The sequence below is a fragment of the Heliangelus exortis genome, chromosome 12, assembly GCF_036169615.1.
Source record: "Heliangelus exortis chromosome 12, bHelExo1.hap1, whole genome shotgun sequence".
In the NCBI taxonomy this organism is placed as follows: Eukaryota; Metazoa; Chordata; class Aves; order Apodiformes; family Trochilidae; genus Heliangelus; species Heliangelus exortis.
In genome coordinates this window covers 4,807,145-4,828,277 of record NC_092433.1, presented here as the reverse complement: position 1 = coordinate 4,828,277, position 21,133 = coordinate 4,807,145, and the positions used below count along the sequence as shown (strand labels likewise).

Below are 21,133 nucleotides of genomic sequence, written 5' to 3'. Positions count from 1 at the left end.
CTGAGATGTGTTGATCAGGATGGGAATTCTGGAGTGCTCATCCTTCTTCTGCTGTTATTTTCACACTCTGGAGGGAACCAGGACATTTGTCCAGTTTCTTAAACGATAGCACTGTGCACAGGTATCAGAGTTCTGAGTGTGAACCCAAAGCTGAAGTACCTGTCTTGAGGGCAAGAGTGGCACAGCAGCCACACATAACATAACACATGGCAAGGAACAGCTACCTGCACCATGAGGTATTAAGAGACAGGAACTTATGACATTAAATAGCTCTCACTTCTCATAACAGAGCAGACCCTAGTGATGACACCTAATCTTGACACAGAGAGTTGTTTCTGAATCAAGTTGTCCTACCATTTTAATGCTTAATTTTATATAATTGTCTTGCTTCTGATGGTTAAGTACTACGCTGTTTGAGATGGCAGCAGTGTGTGGAACACAGGGTGGCTGGAATTATTTACTGGTTTACTTACCTAAACTAGCTGTACAATTTCTCCAGACTAAGTGACAACTGGAAGGGTCCCCATTAGAAGAAGAAAGCATGGAAGTTTTCCTGAAGGCTGACTGCTGTGTGCTGAGCTGCACGCCCTGCGAGTTCACAGTGCTAATGAGAAATGAAAGCAGTGGATTTCAGTATTTCATGCACAAAGATTAAATTAATTTCTGTAAAAAAAGAAAAATGCACATGAAAGAGTCATTACCTCAGATGCTGTAGGCTACCTAGTTCCCTTTGGCACAATTCTGCCATAAACCTTCAGATTGATGGGTATGTTTAGCAGTGTTACTGGAAGTAAAGCTTGCTTGTGAATAAAAGATGTACTGTTTTTTTGATGCTATTGTTGTCTTATCCACATGCAGTTTATTAATTCCTGAATTTATCACATGCCTTATTTCCTTTCATTAAGATGTATTTAGCCACCTACAAAAAATACCAGGAAGTGCAGCATTGGAAAACCACTTACAAATATGTTGAGTTGAAGTGCAAGCCAGGTAAAGGACCATTGTATAGCCAAGAATAATAGCTCAAACTTTTAGTTACTCTTCTCTGGGGAAAAAAAAAAAAAAAGTATTTTTCTTAAAATAGGAGAAAGTTGAATGACTTATTCAATTTTGCTGGAGGTAGTATGGCCAAGCCAAGCAAAAAGAGACAGGATTTTAAGAGCTTGAGTAAATTCCAAATTACAATAATGATGAAAATTCTTAATCTTGTATCACAGTAAAGACTGTGTATTAAAACTCAGCAAGATGGGTAACTTCTATGCAAATCTAGCAGTGATGGCATGTAAATGGCACAACAAACCACTGTATTGTGTAATACTCCACATTGAAATGTTCTGTTTTGTTTTCTTTTTCTGTTGTTTTTGACTGCAGTATCATAGTTACAACAGTTCAGTACCTGTCATCTGCACTCCATAAGAATTTCACGGAAACGGACTTTGATTTTAAAGTAAGGACTGATCCTGAGACAATGTTATGACATCTTTTAAACTAGCAGTAACAAAGCAGCAAGAGCTGTGCTCCCCATTAGCTGGTTGTATCTGCAGCATTTATGTGAGTATCTGTCAGGAAGATGACCTGAGAAAACAGAAATTTGAATCTTCAGTGGAATTGAGGGGAAGTAGAACAGATGCAGTGAGATCAAATCAAGGAAGCAGCCCCTCACAAAGGACCCAGGTATCTTCAGCAGCAGCAGAGCTCATGAAGCATGCTGGCCTACAGATTCATGGCTAACAAAGTGTAAAGTCAGGCAGTGTTTTTTCTGCAGTTGGGGTATTCATGATCTCCCTCTCCCACACACTCTTTTTCTGGCTGTTGACTTAAAACCTGGAGGAACTCAGTTTCTTAGAGGGTGTTTTCGCTATGTCTGAAGGAGCTGAAAAGGAGTAACAAGTTCTGTGTTACTAAGGAAAAGCTGCCAGACATATACCTAGGCACATGTACACCCAGCATGATAGCATAAGCCTCATTTCTTTGGGAAAACTGACTACATTACAGGGCTCTCATTCCTTATATAATCCAGTCTCTTGGTTGGTTGAGGTGTTTTGAGGGATAAAATCTGTTTACCCTACAGAAAACAACAAATTAAACCTATGCTGAATCACCAAGCTGAATCATTCATTTTTTAATTCTGGTGCAAAGAGGAATGCTTGGTGACCTTACCTTCTGGGGGGGCTAATTTTAGTTCCTACCAGGTTTTAAATAATCCATTGGTGTCCTTAAGAGCACAGTATCTCAGTAAGATACATACTGATTAGGTTATGTCTTAATTAAAAAAAAGAACAGTCTCATTCTACAATAAGGGCATGTATGTCTTTTGCACTTGTTTAAAACTTACTGCTTGGAGTAGAGTGTTTTAAAACTTCCTTCCTATGTCACAGGTGTGGAATTCTTACTTCAGCCTGGCAGTTTTGTTTATAAACCAGCCAAGCCTCCAACTAGAAAATGCCACACCAGCTAAGAGGAAGAAAATCCTGGATAAGTACGAACATCTTTTGTTCAGTTCTCAGCCTTTTCTGCCACCTCAAAAATGCTTTTTCTACCACAAGTCCCGGTTATTTCATATGGAACTTGGGATGTGGTGATGCTTGGGAAATAAATGAATAGATCTCCTAATTCAGTCCTTTGATAATCTTACATTGACTTAATTGTGAAATGGTGGGGTTTTTACCATCACCACCTTGCTGGTTTTTGTTCCATAAGGCATTTGTCCATCTCCTCTCTTTCAGATATGGAGACATGAGAGTGATGATGGCCTATGAGCTCTTCAGCATGTGGCAGAACCTGGGTATGTCTCTTCCTTCTCTATCCTAACATCCAAAGACAAAATAACCCCAGAGTTCTCTGGAATTACTTAGAATATAGAATACTTAGTTTCTTTTAAGAGCTGTAAAACCAGGAAGCACTTATATTCTTTCACCAAAAACTCTCTTCTGTACTAACTCATCACACTTATTTGAAATAATACATTAGTATCTTCTTAAATGTGACAGTGGCAGGGTTTGATTGTTTTAACACATCAGTGGCACTTTTTATGTATTTCCAAGTATAAAATAAACTCTTTCTAATCCCTTCAACTGTGCTGCAGTCAGGTTCATATGGAGATAGACTGTTACTCTCTGACTTTTGTCTAACATATGGCAGTAAAGCAGAAATTTAAATTTTCACAGCTATATACAACTTTATTTTTCTGTAGATGAGTCAAAGCCTAAAATTATCATGATTTAGGATTATAGAATCATTTAGGTTGGAAAACACTCTAAAAATCAAGTTCAGCCATAAACCTTACGGTACCAACTCCACTAACTAAACCATAGCTATGAGAGTAGCTTGATAGTGAAGGCCAGAAGTGGCATTCAGTAAAGCTGCTTTTTTTGTCTCCTCAGGGATCTCGTATCTATAACAAATTCTGTTACTACTTTGAACAGAAACCAATGAAGAGGGAAAAGGAATGAATGATACAAATCAGACTGGATAACTTAGTAATTTGGCTGCAAGCAATATATTCAAAATGCCAAATTTGAACATGTTGTAGGAATATAGGTAGGAGTGCTGTTCATGAAGACAAAGACTACAAAAGTATCGTGTTGATAATCAGCTGAATGGGTGCTACCTGTAAAATGCCATGAATAAAGATCACACCATAATCTGTGAGAAAATATGTAAGAATCTTGATAAATTAGAAGCCCGTTTTAGGTATGCAGATACAGATACACTGAACTGTTGTTCCAAAGATGGTTATTTTGATGTATGCTCTGTGCTGCATAGTAAGCTTATCCCAAAAGAGAATGTTAGCAAAAATGCCTTGTGTTTCTGGCTGAGAAGCAATGCACTTTGATCCTAAGTCAAGGTCAGTCATGCAGTTGAGACTTCCACAGCACTGAGGATGAAGAGCTCTGTAGTTCTCTGAAATCTCATTATATTCTATTAAATACCATTGTCCTCACCAGCCCTTTCAATTTTTTTTTCCATAAACTTGAAGTATTTTCCCCCTATTTAGTATGTTTTTGTTTGGTTATTTTTAACAGTTTTAACTCCTTTGCAAGTAAAATGCACTGACAATTTTTGCTGAAGGCTTTCACCGTAAAACTAAAAATGCTCTTGGAGCCTTTACAAGGAATGATGCAGAGCAAATGTTATTTCAGTCCTTCCTGTAGAAGCATGTGCTTGCTTTCCTACTACTTTGTATATCTTGTTATTTGCATATATATGTTGTTATTGCAGGGGCTCCTCATTTTCTCAGTGATATATGACGATGGCTTTTATTTAATTAGAGTTGCTCTGTGTTGTACAGGTGAACATAAGATCCACTTTATTCCGGGAATGATTGGCCCGTTTCTTGGTGTTACATTTGTTCCACAACCAGAAGTGCAGAATATCATGATCCCTATCTTCCATGACATGATGGACTGGGAGCAGAGAAAGAACGGCAACTTTAAACAGGTGAAGTCACTTCCCAAGCAGCTGCAGTATTCTTTTTTATTTTCTACTGTCTATCTGCAATTTCCAGCTGGAACAAGGAGTTTGTATCTATTGATCCACTTCTGATGATGAGGATTGTCATGTAAACATATAAACATAGAAAATTTGAAGTATAACTCTCAAAATTATTACCAGACTACCAAGATTATTTATACAATGCACTTCAGAGCAAGCTGCATTTCCCATGAACACAGAGGAGTGATGTGCTCATCACACCAGAGAGAGAAAAGTATTTTGCTAGTGCTGGGCTCTTGCTGCTCCCATTGGTTTTGCTTAGATTATCAGTCAACCATTAAATGGGTCAGACTGAGAACCAAAAATGGGGATGTACAGATCACAAGTACCTGCATGCATTTTCAAATTTTTGGGCTTGTCTATACTTTTTGTATAAAGATGAAATCTTCATAATCTTCGTTTAATTTTTATATTCACTAATGTATTCTAAACTAGAGCTCCACTAGTATTTCTTATATTTCTTATATTTGTGAAGCAAATTCTCATGCTGTTTTATGAAGTATATATTGTTATTTTCTAAGATTAAAGACAGAGTAATCAACTGTATTGATGAGAATGACGTAAATAGCACAACATGTGTTAAACCTTATTAACAACAGCTGCTGGAACCAGGAAGTTTTTTCTTGTCCAGTATAATGCTAGGTAGGTGGATATGTGCATTACTGGTTTCTGTCACTGTACATCACAAGCAAAAAGAGGGTAGTTTTTTGTAGTTGTGAGCTTCTCTTTACTTTTTGAATACTGAAACGCTCATTAAAAAATATAAAGACACTGGAAAATAATTTTCAAGCCCTTTTTAGGGTCTTTAGGTAATCTGACCTCTTCCCAAGGTCATCCTTCTGGTGATACTATGTAACAGCCCATTATTGATGGACTAAATCAGGTCTTCCTTTAATGATTTCAGTAACAAGAGCACCAACTCCATTTGAGTGTCTCTGCCAAATTGATTTGCTTTTCCTTCTCATCTTTACTTGCTTTGCAATTTGGCAGCTGAAGAACATCGGGAAACTCAGCCTATGCTTATCTTTAAATAAAACCAGGCCTTTTTTTCTACAAACTGTTTCAACCTTTAGGAACCTCTGGCTTCATCAGCACTGGAAGTATGTTTTCTACAAGATTTCCCAGACCATGTGAAATTGTTTTGTTTAGTGTTAGATAAACTTATTTCTGCACAACTATCTGGGAATATCTGATATCAGACTCATGATAGGATGTATTAGACATATTCAAAACCTTTGTAATGGAAGAGAAATATAATGATGTTGTGGCTCTTTATATAAATGTGAAAAGAAAATGCATCCTATAATCATAGACAGGCTTGACAAAACTGGATTTAATAAACAAATAATCTTCCAATGTAATGATGTCTGGATGACTGGAAATCCATTACCTGTGAGCAAAACCATCACAGCAGACCATGGCAGTCATGCCATGAATTAGTTTTTCTGTGTAGATATTCTCCTAGAGTACAGGTATAGTTTATCTTATTCACTGGTTCACAAGAACTGGGTCTGAGTGAATTTATTTGATAACAGAATAAACTTCAGAAATTCCTGTGAAGAAGTAGTGGTTAACTCCTCTGGTCATTTAGACCCTGATAAGCAAAAGGATATTTTAGTTTTAGTCCTCCTATTCCACTGAAAAATGAGAAAAGTGTTTCCTTTTAACTGAGGCACAGAGAAATAAACCAACTGCACGTAGAAGAGGGCAGCCCCATCACATGTGAAATAAAATATTCTTCCAGACCTCCTGGTCTTCAGCACTCATCTGCCACATGAACAGCTCATTTGTAACCAAGTGCTTCTTCACCCAGGTGGAAGCTGAGCTGATCGACAAGCTGGACAGCCTGGTATCTGAAGGAAAAGGTGATGAGAACTACAGGGAACTCTTCAGCTTGCTGTAAGCTCTGCCAGTTTCTGCTCACTCTGTTTTGTGCAGGGTCATTGAAAGAGTCAAAGTGATTGTGCAGCTGCAGCTATGGTGTTGATCTCCAGAGCAAGCAGGAAAAGGCTTTCGGGCAGGGTTTCATTACATGGCTCAGCAAAACAGAAATCTCTTGCTCTAATTCTGAAAAGAATATAAAAACCTAACCTTTTTGTCTTCTTTCTGTGAACTCCAATGTAAGGCTGTACAGGTAAGTAGTTACCCTCCCAGCAAAACTGATTCACTAGAGGAGCCAATGCCTGTCTTTCTGTGTAGCAGTAAGTGAAATCACAGCCTCTGGATTGTTTGGAGAACGATGCTCTCTAGCAAGTCAGGCCTTGTTAGAAAATAAATTTTTTTCCTCAGTGTTTGGCTTTGCTTCTCCCAATTTTTGAAGGCTGTGTTTTGGCTGGCTCAACAATTGTCAGTTGCTTCTTCCAGAGTCCATCATGACACAGCATTTCCACTCCCTTTCATAGCAAAAAGTTGCACTTGTCAGGATTAACCTACAGTCTTGGCATCTGACTTTCCACAGTTATCTTTTGGTTACTGATGTCTCTCCAAATTTAATTTCCAGTGATCCTAGTTTATCTCAAAAAGACTTATTTTAAATGCTGAAAGTCCCCAGCAATTAACCCTAAATATTTTCATATTCCAGTTATCCATAATGCTCATGAGCAGAATTTTACCCATATATTCCAGACAATTTTATGTAGCAAGCTGGCAGTTTGAGGGATAAACCTTTGCTTCACTAGAACCAATACTTGTATTTATGAATTTACTATTGCACATATGTTTATCTTCAAACTAGATAAGCCTGCCCATCGTGTCAGCTTATTCTTAGGAAGCATATAAAGGTATTCAGTTTTAATTTGTGTACAGTCAGCCATGGGAAATCTGGCACTTTATATGTACAGATAACATAAGTCTATTTCATTTGTTACCCAAAATGTTAAGGATTCAAGGACTGTAGCTTGTAACTTATTTTCAGATGATAGTAACTGGATGTATCACCAAGAAACAACCTGGAAGTCAAGCAACCTTTCTGTTTATATTTGCAACTGCCGTTTCTGAGAAGGATGTGAACTTTGAGAGAACAATTTTGCAGTTCCACCAAGTTAATAAATGTTGTGTGAAATAAACAGTTGACCCTAAATTCTGCTGTCTCACCCATACTGCCAAAATGTGAATTGGCTCCTTCAGCTGGAAATCATCCCTGTACAGGAGAGTTTGCCTCTTCTGAGGACATGTGTGATTCCCAACAGAATTTCTTTCCTCTTGCCAGGAACAGAAGTGGCAAGTTATTTGACCAGAGGTCCAGTTGCAGGAAATTAGCATATAAATTTGTTGTCCTTTTTTTCACTTCTTAACTATGATTTTCAGTGTTGCCTCCTCTCGTCCTTCAGTGAGCTGCTCACACTCTGTTGTCTGTTGAACTGAGCAGGACCAGATTGCCTTCATTTACAGTTTAAATAAACTGTAATTCAAGGCTGGTTGGTTAACTGCTGATTAGAGATGAAAGTTTATATAGGAATGAGCAAAGAAGAGGTATTTACAGAGGGTTAACATTCCCAACTTCTGGCTGTTAGCAGTATTTAAGCTATAAATAACGTGGGAATCAACTGTTGCCCTAAGGATTGCTTTTTTTCCTGTGTTTTAAAGGGCAATGTAAAGATATTTTTCCTTCTCTTCTCAATTCTGTAATTTCCTTGTCTTTGCTTCATGCTGCCTGGAGTAGAACCCAGCTCTTTGGGCCTTATCCCAGGTAAGAGAGTAATTCTATGGATTATATTTTTTTATGAGGGAGAAACCAAGCTGTCCACAGTGTCTGCATGTACACTACACCATTTCCCTGTAAGCCTCACTGTTTTTTTCCATCTCCAAACAGTTTGCTGGAGAAGATTGAGCAGGAAACGTGGCGGGAGACTGGGATCTCTTTTGTTACATCAGTTACTCGTCTCATGGAGCGTCTGCTTGACTACAGGTATCTGACAACAGCAGTAATTTATTCTAAGTATAACTTTGTAAAGAGGCAGTACCAAACTTCTTTTCTACAGGGAATATTTTTATTTGTCAAGCTGGCTTGCCTCACTGACAGCAAGTATTCTGTAAGCAAGGTTCTAACTCATTGCTGCTGGGTTCTGAGCAAAAATCCTAAGTCATCATCTCTAGAGTCCTAATTATCATTCTTGTATGCTTTTTATTAGTAACAGAAAAGGTAAAGAATTTTTTTAGTTCTTACTTCTGTACTAAGGTTTATTCAGGTTGCTAAAGGATTAATTTTTTCTGTCATTTAAATTACATCAGCTAACTCAGCAAAAGATGAGGAGATGCTACATGCAGGAGAGGTCTCAAAAGCCTTGCAGAACCTGGTGTGCTGAATGCCTCATCTAGACGTGCAGAGTTGGAAAACTTTTTATCCAAGGAAAGTCTGACATGTCAGCTGGTGACACATGTGCAAAACTACACTAAACATTAGGCCTCCTCTGTTTAGTTTTAAGATGAAGTTTGATTAAGTTACAAGAAAATATTTTAACTACATATATATAGATACACATAAAGAGAGTGCGTTGATTTTATGGAAAGACAGACTGAAATGAGACAGAAATTAAATATTTCTCTCTCTAGCCTGCTGACAAGTTTTCATATAGTTTCTGCTGCTGCTGCTGCTCATTATAGGAGAAAACATGTGACCAGGGTGGGTATTCTGCAATCCCAGAACTTTTATCTGCCTTTTAGTTCACTCTTTTAATATCCTCACCACTTTGATCCATTCTCCTGGTTTTTTTTTATAATTGAAATTTGCTGTCAACACAACTTTGATACACCAATATATATTTTCATGCCTAACTGAGGAACAGATAGCAGGTTTTAATTAGCTTTAATACACAGCATATGTGTTCCCAATTTACATCATTCCCAGAATAGAAGAGGGAACTGCACTGGGATTTGGAGACACACAGGCATCTGTTGGGAGCCTTGTTGCCTGGGAGCTGGCAGGGTAGTTCTCAAGACAGTTTGCTGCATCACTGCTTCAGAAATTTTGTCTCTTTCACATGACTTTCTCTAGATTAGTAATTTCTCAAGGCTTTTTCTGTACTGCTTGAATAGAAATAACTTCTAAAATATTCCAGAAACTAAAGATAATTTTTGTATTTTAACTCACCTATGGAAAAGTTAGTAATCAGTCTAAATTACTTGGGTCCTATCTTACAGCATGCCAACACTACTTTGGATAGCTGAATTTCTGAAAGCTAATCCTTTGACTAGGAAGCCAGTAAACATTTACATCTGGAGAAATAATAGTTTTTAACTTTTATAGCAGATCAATCTTTCAGGTTTTTTTGTCCAGTATTGTCTGATTTTTGTTCGGATTCCTGTAAGAAGTGAAATAGCAGTCATTTCAGGGTCTTGTTCTCAGATGCAGACATGCAAGACACTCAGTTTTCCTATCATTTAAGCCATAAAATAAAAATTTTTCTTGGAGGAACTTTATACAATATATGATTAACTGTTGTTTTTGATCCAAGAACACTCTGGAGGTTAAGAGCTTCAGATTTATTTTAAAAGGACTTTTTTTGCAGATGTGTATTTCAACATTGCTCTACTTTCTTAGGGACTGTATGAAAGGAGATGAAACAGAAAACAAGAAAATTGGCTGCACTGTTAACCTTATGGTAAAGATGTTTCCTTTATCTTTTTGTGATACTGTGCAATGTTACTGAAACTGGGATGGGAATCTGTGTCAGGCAAGTGCAGTTTCAGAATCTGAGCAATGGGACGACCAAACAGAACAGGGGCTGGGGAGGATCTCCTGGAGATCTCTTGTCCAAAGCTCTGCTTAAAGCAGAACCAAACAGGTCAGGTTCCTCAGGAGCTTGGTCAGATGTGTTCTGAGTATCCCTGAGACAGAGGTTTTACAACCTCTCTTGCCTTTTTATTCAGTATTTACCTTCATTTTATTTAAAAAATCATAACACGATAAAATTAGTGGGTTACATCCGTGTGAATGGGAAAAAATTATTTCTTTAATATTAGCATATTCTATTTTCAGTACCTCTATACATACACAGGTGTTATGGATTGTCTTGAATGAAGGAGTCCCAGTAGGAATAACTAACAACTTTTTCTTTTCTTTCACAGAATTTCTATAAATCTGAAATTAACAAGGAAGAGATGTACATCCGCTATATCCACAAGCTGTGTGACATGCACTTACAGGCTGAGAACTATACAGGTCAGTCAGATACCATATGGGGTCTCCTTGAAATCCTGGTGAAGGTTTTTGACTCTTTCAATGTTGTACTGTTAACATCTAATTCATTCTTTTGGAATAAAATTGTATGAATCAGTTATGACAGTTGGGAAGATAAGAAGCAGAGGGTCCAGCTCATTCCCTCCAGTCAAATATTGTGTGTCTGTGCCCACACAACCTTATGACTATTTCATTACACTCTGAATTTTACACTGATGTGTTCTTTGAAGAAGATTATTGAAAAAAAATCACAACAGAGGAGTCAAATTTAGAGGAAGATTAAAATCACAAACCCACTATTATATTATCACTTGCCATATTTCTTTGCACTGTAGTATTTAGGGAGCACTTGGAAAATGTAGATACTAATTTTGTGTTGTTCAAACTCTGGTTGAAGCTGCAAGGCACAAATTAGTTACGTATCTGAATATCTGACCATGTATTTAAATCATGTAAAAAGAAACTTGACAGATGTGTACCTAAAAATCAGGTTCAAAGGAAACACCTTTGTGCTGCTGTTTTAAGTAACTGATTTAATGATATCTACGACTTCAGAATTTTTCTTAAATTAAAAATCACAAATTCCATACTGTTTTAGAAGCAGGTCTAGTGACCTTTCAACCTACGGATTGAAATCCCCCATGGGTATTTATTTGTTGTCATTGATTCAGTGTTCAATTTCCAACAGAGGCTGCATTTACTTTGCTTTTGTACTGTGAGTTGCTTCAATGGGAGGACAGACCTCTGAGAGAGTTCCTGCATTATCCATCTCAGTCAGAGTGGCAACGTAAGGAAGGTCTGTGCCGTAAGATTATCCATTACTTCAACAAAGGGAAGGTATGCCAACTTCTTCTCTCTTCCAGCAGCTTCCTTCCCTTTCCTGACTTACTTAGGGCTTGCAAGCCCAACATCTCAGTTCAGTACTCTGCAAGTAAATTTGTATCTGAAAGTTTTACAACTTAGCAGATTGCTTCTTGACTGTCTGGACAAAAAAACAGATGAGAAAATGGATATGGGTATTTCCTTAGGCAGAACATTTGGAATTAGATTAGGTAGGCCAACTGGGAAATCACCAAAACATTTTTATATCTTCTAACTAAACTGGGTCTCCTGTATGTCAGAGAGCTCTACAAATGCCAGTTCCTTAGCTTTTGGGGAGTGGGGCTGCATTTTGTAGCTGTCTGTGCAAATTGCTGTGCTATGATTCACCTTGGGGCTTGTTTTGTTTCTAACCTACAGAAGTAAATGGCAGGCAGTGCACCGTTGGAGTCCCCTTATTAAAAAATATTTGAGTTTTTCCAGTGTCACTGCTATTTTAAAGTGGTTTTCAATTAAAATGCAGTTCCATCCATTGCACCAGAAGAAAGTATGTTTCAATTTCACATATTGGGTATGTTTTTTTATATTTAATTACTGCAGACAGAGGTGCCCTTGTGTCATGGCATTTCAGGAATATTTCAGAGGTGAACCTTAAAAGTGATACCATCTGCCAGAATACTTTTCAAATTTTTCCCTTCTCTAGAAAATTTCCCTCAGCTTATCTTATAGAAAGATAATGTCTGTGCACCTAGGGGTAGGTTTTGACCGTGAGAACAATGACAGGGGCATTAAATACAAGTGTGATTTAGTTCATATGGGGTTGCCTTTCCAGATAATTCTTTCCTTGCCCTGATAACAGGGAGCTGCAAATGGCAGGGAGAGTTCTACAGAACCTGCAAAAGGCAGGGAGAGTTCTGTGTGTAGGAAGACGTGGCCTATTTATGAAGGGATTACGAAATTTTTTTTTGCCATTATTTTTTAACAATACTGCAGATAGGTCTCTTTTCTTTCAGGTTTTCAGACTGCACTTAAAAAAATAATTACTGATTTACTGCCTTCCTTGTGCAAATGCTGCAGTACTGTACTGTCTGACAAGAGAAAAGATGATCTAGAGACTGTGTCAAACTAGTGAGCCTGTATTTTTATAAAACCAGGCAATCCATATATGCACTGAAGGGGAGTAAAAACTTGATGGATGCAATTTTGCTTTAAAGCCCTTAACAGATTATAGTGTTAACCTCTTGAGGTTTCTTCCTCACTGGATATTTTTTGAGTTGACTTTGTGTTTTAATCCTCCTTTATTATAAATGGTAACTGTATGACTAAATAATCCACTTAAGCAGTGGCTATGTCACTCAAACTGGGGAAGTCAAAAATGCTGAGAAGCCAAATCCTGCTGCTTTTCAGCACTCCCTCTGTTGCTGAGTAACAGGGAATATCTCTGGGAATGGAAGAAACATGTTTTCCTCAACTTATATCTGATATTTTCTTTCTACACTACCCTGAGATAGAGTCCCTCCTCTGGTCCTGAACAGTGAAATTTGTTCTGTGTCCTTCAGTAACATTTCTAGTTAAGTTCCTCAGGCTGCTTCTGGCATCTTAGACTTACACTTAGTAGACTTATACTTAGACTTATACTTAGTAGGAGGGTCAAAACAGCATGAAAAGGGTGTGAAACTTTTTGTTAATGGGAACAGAGGACTATGGCCACAAGGCTTTTGACATATCAAATCTTTACATTGTGAAGATGGTACTCACTAATGTCACAGATTTTAAAACTAAGGATCCTGCAAACTGATACCCATTCATTGTCTTTCCCTTTCAAATATCTGCAAACTCTTTCTATTGAAGAAGTTGCCTGTATATTGCATTTTCTTTGCTTCTCTATCTCATCCTCTATCTACAGAATATTCAGCTAGCACAGTGGAGTTTCTCTGTGTGAAAATCCAACTGAAAGAGAGAAAGCCTGAGTTAGGATGACAGGAACAATATCAGGGTACACCTGGAAGAGCTGGTGTAAAGAGAAATGAGATGTGGTTATAAGATGTGATCTGGAAAAATCATCTGGGTTTTAGCCACAGCAAACCATTTGAAATTGGCCCCTTCTCATACTCTGTGTGACAAAAGCTATTTATTCCTGGCCAGATATTTTTAGAAGATACTTTCCTCTTTTTTAAAGTAAATGTAGATCAGCTAAATCCTGAAAATCTATGTGTAATACCTCTGTAAAGAATGCTGAAACCTAAACAATAACACAGTGGTGTCTGTGTTTGCACTTCACTGGTCAGTGCCATTGATCCCAATTCAGTGCATCCGTTTGTTTGTCACGGACTTGGACAACCCACAGCAAAAATCTTGTTACATTGAGATCACAAAAACCTGACTAATATTCTGAGCAGTCAAGTAACTGTCTTTTAGTTAATTTCCTGTGGTATGTAGTTCATTTATCTAAATAAATCTCAGGCTTCCCAAAATTCCAAACTACTAATTCTATCAGAATATTCAAATTGATTCTGAATGAATCTTTTATTTAGAAAATTCTTCTGCAAGTTTTTGTAATTAACTGAAGCTAAAGAGATGTAGGATCATTATTTCTGCATTTTTAATTCTTAAAACTATACCGTATTTTAATAAAAAAGTTTTGCTGTTGGGAGAAAACAACATTGCTGATATTAAGGATGAGAGAACAGACACTACAAATAGAAGTGCATAAAGAGAAGCATTGCAAAGTACAATTGCACTTCAAGTGAAGGTACATGTAACCAGAAAAAATATTTCCACATGAAGTGCAAGCATTTTACTTAATTACTGTTACCAATACTTTACAATATTGCCATTAATACTTAAGGTGACAGCCTAACTGAGAAGTTAATTTTGTTTTCACTAAAACAGGGTCCCAGTTAAAATAACTGGCAAGTTAGCCCAGTAAAGCCTATAAGTTAATTCAGTAAAGGCTCATCTGAGACTCTGGTGTTCTAGACCCTTTACCTAAGTATGGTAACAACAGTCATTCCCCCAAAAGCCTTCCAATCACCACAGGTAAAAGATGATGGGATAGATTTCAGTTCAAAGGTGTAGAAATGAGAGCTCTAAAAAGCTGAGTGAGGTAACAGGAGAATCTGTCTGTTAATGTAGGCATGCCCAAACTCAGTCTCTTTCTTCCTTACTTTTGAGGGTGATGAGTATGATGTGCTAAAAAAGATTTATTGTATACAGACTGTAAGTTGAAGAAAAGAATTTTGCTTTCAGTTCTGAATATGGATATATTCACTCAGTGCAATAATGCAGGTCAGTTCTGAGGACTTTTTGTTTCACTCTTTGAATGTTTTACTATTGATTGACAGTTTTATGCATTCAGTAGGAAGCAGCAGCTTTGAGAAGGGGAGCACTTAGCTGGGGAGCTAAGCCCTAACTCCTTTACTCCAGGGAGTTTTAGTGCAGAAAGCAAAGGAGATAATGGGGGTGGGCCAAAGAGGTGTGTAACAAAATGACAAATTGTTAAAGTTTTAGTACCTTTCTCCAAGTAAGTTCCCAGTCTCATGAGTAAACTGTCAGTAACAAGCAGTATGTGTGTGTGATTCCAATGGAACATATGCCTCCATTACCATCTTGAAGGTATTAATCTGATATTTAATGGAAACTGTTTCATCATGTATTATTTTCACATTTATTATCCGGCATTTTGTACCAAATGAATTCCCAAAATTCCATATTTCTCTCAGCTGAGTTGGCAGTATTGTTCTGTTTGCTGTGAGTGTGATTTGCTTTGGTTTCACAGAGCTGGGAGTATGGAATCCCACTGTGCAGAGAACTGGCCATACAGTATGAAAGTCTCTACGATTATCAGAGCCTCAGCTGGATTCGGGTAAGAAGCAGCAGCTCCTCTGCTGTGGACTCCTGTGTCATTCCCCTGTGAATTGTGCTCTCTTGACAGAACATTACGAATATTAAACAAAATTGTATTCCCTACACAGCTCCATGCATTATTTACAGTGAGTCCTTTGCCTTTGATTCGTTTTGATGACTTTTTACGTCCACTGAAGTAATTTCTAACTCTGCTAGCAGTAAAACCCCATGAGTATATGGAGACAGCACACACTCAGGAGCTGGAGTTGCTACTGCAATTGCATATTTATATATTTTTTTCATAAAAATTTTTATTTAAAAGAATTATATATTGATACTCCATTTTAATTAAAAAAAAAAATCAAGGACAGCCTGTGCCCCAGTTGCCATAAAAGAAACAGGAGAAAAAAAAATGGAGAAGGCATTTATGGCATGTTTGTCAATTTACAAGAGTCTGGTCCTCTGGTAAAGCCAAACACGTGATGCAGTATCATGCTTTAACCAGAATAAGTCAGAGTTCTGGTTGTTATTTAAAAGCCTTATAAGTGTGAGAACAGTTAATCTGCTTTTCTTCACTGGGGCAGCATGTATATATTCAAATTTCAGATTTATGCTATGTGGATATATTCTTATGCACAGCGGTTTAAGGTTTTTTTAATAAATAATAAATTTATTCTCATTAGAAGATATCTGTATAACTAGGTCTCATGAAGGACACTTCTGAAGAACCTGTTTTCTTCAAAGTTGCCCTAAAGAGTGTATGGGTGACCATTTCAGTTGTGCACTTGTTTATTGTAGATATTCGAAATAGAGCAGTATGAAAATGTATCCTGACGTACAGGATATAGATCCTACATTTGTTAAGTAATCATGAATGATGAGCAGACAAACTTTATTAAAAGTTATTTATTAGTCAAGCTGTGCATCAGGACTTTCTTTCCTAAAGCATCAGTAAACTTGCTATTCTTGCTGCCTCTTCCTTTTGTGGATTTAATCAGCTGGGAGGTAAAGAGCACCTCAGCTGATCAGTATAACCAATTCACCTTGTCCTTTTCCTCACTTTTGCATGATCTGTTTTCTCTAAATCATTCCCTAAATCTGTGTTGACCTGAACTGACTTGAGTTTCTCCACTCTAAAGAGTTTTCCTCTGTGCCATTCACGTCATTCAGTGCATTCCTTTACTCTTTGTGCACTGACTTTGGAACCCTCTCCATTTTAGAAAAGGAGTTAATATGTGTGGGAAGCAAGAACAAAACCTTGATGCAATTGCTAAGTCAGAGCTGCTGTTAGGGTTTCCTGCAGTGGAAGCAATGGTGTCAAACTGATTCTTCTCCTTCAAAAGCTATCTTTTTGCTATAGTGAAATTCCTCTGAGCTTTTCAACTGAGATTCAGTTTGACACAGCATCTTGAAATCCCACTCAATATGAATGCTAGCACAGAGCCACAAAACTAATAACAGAAACCAGAGAAAGTCTCTTACTTTTTTCAAACCCCTTTTTTCTTCCATCTTAAGCCTACTGGTGCACAGAGCTGTAGAAAATTTAATTTTGTTTCATCCTTTTTCATGCCCCTCAACTCAATTAAGGCAAACCCAGCTGAATTGATACAATTTTCCAGATAGTGATATAGGTCTTGAGCTGTAGGAGAGAACAGGACACTGTGAACCAAGCAACATAGATCTTAATCTCAGCTTTGCCATTAATACTGCAATGGGAAGCAAATTACATGCAAGACTTGTTTAATTTAAAATAAGACAAACCAGAAAACTTATTTATGTCATCTCCAAAAATGTAAAATGAGGATGATGATACAGTCTGTTTCACCACGAAGACTATTCAATTAATAAGCTTTACCTTTAAAAGAATTTCAGTCTTTTCATAAAAAATTGTGGGGGCAAAAGAGTAAGAGGGATTTATTAATGTGAGATTCTAATGTTTTAAATGCAGCTTAAAGAGTCTGATAGCAGCTGTTGTTTTCCTCCACAGAAAATGGAAGCTACGTATTATGATAACATCATGGAACAGCAGCGCTTAGAACCTGAGTTTTTCAGAGTTGGTTTTTATGGTCAGAAATTCCCATTTTTCCTGCGGGTAAGCCAGACTTATACAAAATGTGAAAAAGTGACCAGGCTGAATAGCAGTTAAAGCTTTGTACTTTGTTCTGGAGATATGACATCTGCCATTCAGCTCATTTCTTTATATCTACACATGTAGAAGCTGCTTTCTGGCTGAACTGAAGGATGTGGTCCATTGGGAATGTTCATAAAAACAGAGATGAGAAATTTGACTCATGCCTATGTGTATTTCTGTCGATCTGCAGATGCAGCACAAATTGCCTGTATATTAAGCAAAATGCTGTACTGCAGCAACGTTGGGTCATTACTCAACTAATTTTCATCATCTCAAATTACAACGCTTTAAAAAGTCTCACATGACAGAATGATTCTAATACCAGCCTGATGACTCTCTTGTGCTATCTACAACCAGAAATTTCCTCTCTTTTCAACAAAAGCCTAACAGCTTCTTTGGACATGTCCTCACTTTGAACTTACTGTCTGCTGGTGCACACAGGGTCTGCAAGCCATCTAAAAAGTTATCTTCTTTTCCTAATGAGGAATCAGACTTGAAATGGCTATTTCTTCATACAATGTCTTGTTGCTAGTTCAGAGCAAGGAAGAAATAGAATCTGACAGTTGCTCTAAGAGCTGTCTGAAAATTGATGGCAGATGCCATCTAGTTTGACAGGACAAGCTAACTTGAAGAGTGCTTTCAAGGACTGGAGGTACATGTTTGGTGTTCTCATTAAAGAAATGGTTTTACTTGAGATGGCACCACTCCTGAGCTACACAGTAAGAAGCCACAAAAAGCCACACTGTGTATGCTTTTGAAAACTGCACTCTTAAATTTCTCTTTCATTACTAAGTTGTTGGGGTTTTCAACTAGGATTTAAACACTGGTGTTTAATTAGTCTTTTAATGGAATCATGGAGGGGGGAAAGGAAAGCCAAGCTGGAATTAATCGAGGTGACAATACCAGTGGGTAGAGGGTGGCTTCATGTTATTGTAGGTGAGGTTGAACATGCCATAATGTAGCAGCCTGGCTCAGCATGCAGAACACACCTGCAGAGGAAGCTGAGGAAATAAGAAGTGTTGCAGTATGAAGCTGTAGCTAACCTTTCATAAAGATGTCCAGAGAAAACTGACAATTTCTTTTTCTTATATCTAATAACAGATGTTTCAGAAACTGAATGACAACAAGGTCATTATGACACATAAGCCTTCTTACATTTGAAGTTCTATCAGTGAGTCTAGCTTGGCTTATATTATGGACCCTGCAGTTTTATCTTGGTTCCTGCACAGCCTAACGCTGCACGAGTTTTTGGTGCACAGCACTTATGCCTTGTGAAATGGTGTAACAATATGGATACGTGGCTGGAGACAACAGCAAACATGAGCATACATAATTATAATCCTTGTTAATTCTGCCATTCTATTTGGTAACAGTACTTCTGACAGCAGATCACTAAAGCAGCAATCTCATTAAAAGACATCCTCCTCCCTTCTCTCTCTAATGACCCATAATACAGCATACACACTGTGAGGCACAGACTAAGCCCATTAACAATCACATCAGTGTGGATCTCACTGTAAAGAAACTGGAAGTATCTGTTCTAGAGAAGAAAAAGATTTACATAGATTTGAAATATTCAAATGGATATGGAAGTGATTTTAAGTGATCAAATAACTCCATGCCCTTCTCTCACTTTTCTATTGATGTATAGCTTGAGATATAAAATAAGCACTTCAGTGTCTTTGATTTTTAAGATACTTTGTCTAGAAGAGTCATTGTTCTTGTTTCCCTGAATTCTGCATCTCCATCCAGTCATTAGAACTGTGCATGTCTTTCACCTACCAGAAGTTCAAGTAAGGTTTGACAAGCCATATTCTGAGATCTTGTGCTGGCATCTGTCTGAAAAGTCCATTATATTTAGCTTTGAAGTATTTTCAGGGCATTATTTTTAAAATCACAGCAACTATTTATAGGATTACAGTTTTCTGGATTGCTAAACCAAAAGCTAAGATAGAGAATGCAGTTAAGTGTGATGAAGAGATTCACCTTCAAACATGGACTCACACAAATGTAATAATAGCTGCAAAGTTTGGGCATTACAGACTGAACTGTCAAGATTCATCATGCAGTTTTTCTCCCAGTTGGTTGGTTGCTGTGACTGATGCATACAAAATGACTTGTCACAGCTGGAACATGAGATCTGTTTCATGAAGTTGAAATGCAAAGCCAGAGATAACTGCACTGCTTGGCTGAATTTTATGATCAGCTTTCATTGATTTTGTTGCAAGATCAAGAACTGCTTGGCCACAACCTTTTTCCAGAGCTATTAACAAAACTTTATTGCATATATTGCAGCTTGTAAATGCAAGAATTACAAGGGGAGGAACTGTTCTTGTGTGTTGGGGTTCTTTGTTTTATGAAGGGGAGAGATTTCTGTGTACTTCTAGTTACTGCTATCTGTATAAGAGCTACAGCTACCAGAAATAGAGAATTTGTCTGCTCTGACTGGTCTTGCATCATCATAACTGGGTTTTGTAGTAATACAATCAAGACCCTGCAACACAATCTTTATGACACTGAGGACTTTAGAAATCGTCTCTCTTGCAGTTCAGAGTTTGATATGAACTCTGCACAAGTGGTTTAATGCCTCAAGACATACCTAATTGTGAGCTTTCCATCCATTACTAACAGAAACAAAATTTTGTTCATCAAGAGGAAAGTGCTTTTAGGGCTGAAGGGAGTTTGCTAAGTGGCCACTGAGAATTCTTGGTGAGGCTTTTCCATATTCCCCCCTGCTGACAGGGGAGTTCCTGAGGATGTGGTGTTCTGCATGATCAGAGGTGGATTGTGTGGCTATGACAATACAGGAATGATTATTGAGTGATTTTTGTGAGCAGTTTGTTATGACTTCTCTCTAAGGACAACTGAGAAAGTGATAAACATGCATCTCCCTCTGCTCTATAAAATCCTCAGGACTTTTATCCATCTGGTGTAAATTGTATTTGACACAGGTTCCCCACTGCAGAACAGCCAAGCTGGGGAATTAGTCTCAAGTTTTGATTGGTGTGCTTCACCATAGATCAATTAAAAAATAGTCCCTTTTCAGCTGTCTGAAAAGCAAATCAGAAGAATCAGTGGAACTGAATGCTACGTGTGTAGGGATCACAGGCATCCTTCTTTTGAGAGACCAGTGGAATAGTCTACTTATTCATCACTTCTTGACAAAATACACTGTAAAGATAAAATAAGGAAGGAATAAAATATATTAGATGTGTTAAATGTACATTTTGCTCTCACATTAGTGTATTGACACTGGCATTTATCTTTGGTTTTAAAGCAGTAAAATTTAAAGTGAGATAAATGTGACTGAATTTTACTTACTCTTAAGGAGACTAATTTATGCTTGTTGCTCTTGCAGAACAAAGAGTATGTATGTCGGGGCCACGACTATGAGAGGCTGGAAGCCTTCCAGCAGAGGATGCTGAGTGAGTTCCCACAAGCCATTGCAATGCAGCATCCAAACCACCCAGATGACTCTATATTGCAGTGTGATGCCCAGTGTATCCTTCAGTGAAAGGGCACATTATGATTAGAGAACAACTGTGGTAAAAGGCACTGAAAAGATCAACTCAGATACCTCAGTTCCTAGGTGTTTCAGGTGTTCATGGGTATGGACAAAACCATACACCTGTCTGCCACAGAGATCAGCTGGCTCGTTGTGCCAT

The 21,133-nt window shown here is 37.7% G+C and overlaps 1 protein-coding gene and 1 long non-coding RNA gene across 18 annotated transcripts in view; one reads left to right on the top strand and one right to left on the bottom strand.

Annotated features, from left to right (window-relative positions):
- The window catches only part of DOCK3 (dedicator of cytokinesis 3), a 186,378-nt gene that overhangs the window by 141,390 nt on the left and 23,855 nt on the right, over nt 1–21,133 (top strand). For 15 of the 17 annotated variants that reach the window (XM_071755607.1, XM_071755605.1, XM_071755603.1 and 12 more), the window contains 13 exons: nt 1,372–1,447; nt 2,379–2,479; nt 2,727–2,785; nt 4,292–4,440; nt 6,308–6,393; nt 8,156–8,182; nt 8,306–8,401; nt 10,034–10,094; nt 10,561–10,654; nt 11,361–11,509; nt 15,270–15,356; nt 17,325–17,429; nt 20,827–20,968. In XM_071755607.1, coding sequence (XP_071611708.1) covers nt 1,372–1,447; nt 2,379–2,479; nt 2,727–2,785; nt 4,292–4,440; nt 6,308–6,393; nt 8,156–8,182; nt 8,306–8,401; nt 10,034–10,094; nt 10,561–10,654; nt 11,361–11,509; nt 15,270–15,356; nt 17,325–17,429; nt 20,827–20,968 — 1,232 coding nt within the window. The remainder of the gene's footprint in view (nt 1–1,371; nt 1,448–2,378; nt 2,480–2,726; nt 2,786–4,291; nt 4,441–6,307; nt 6,394–8,155; nt 8,183–8,305; nt 8,402–10,033; nt 10,095–10,560; nt 10,655–11,360; nt 11,510–15,269; nt 15,357–17,324; nt 17,430–20,826; nt 20,969–21,133) is intronic. The other 2 variants (XM_071755610.1, XM_071755606.1) reach the window with 1 other exon arrangement.
- The window catches only part of LOC139801427 (uncharacterized), a 46,025-nt gene that overhangs the window by 1,763 nt on the left and 23,129 nt on the right, over nt 1–21,133 (bottom strand). The window contains exon 2 of the long non-coding RNA XR_011728200.1: nt 474–604. This is a non-coding gene — a long non-coding RNA (uncharacterized lncRNA). The remainder of the gene's footprint in view (nt 1–473; nt 605–21,133) is intronic.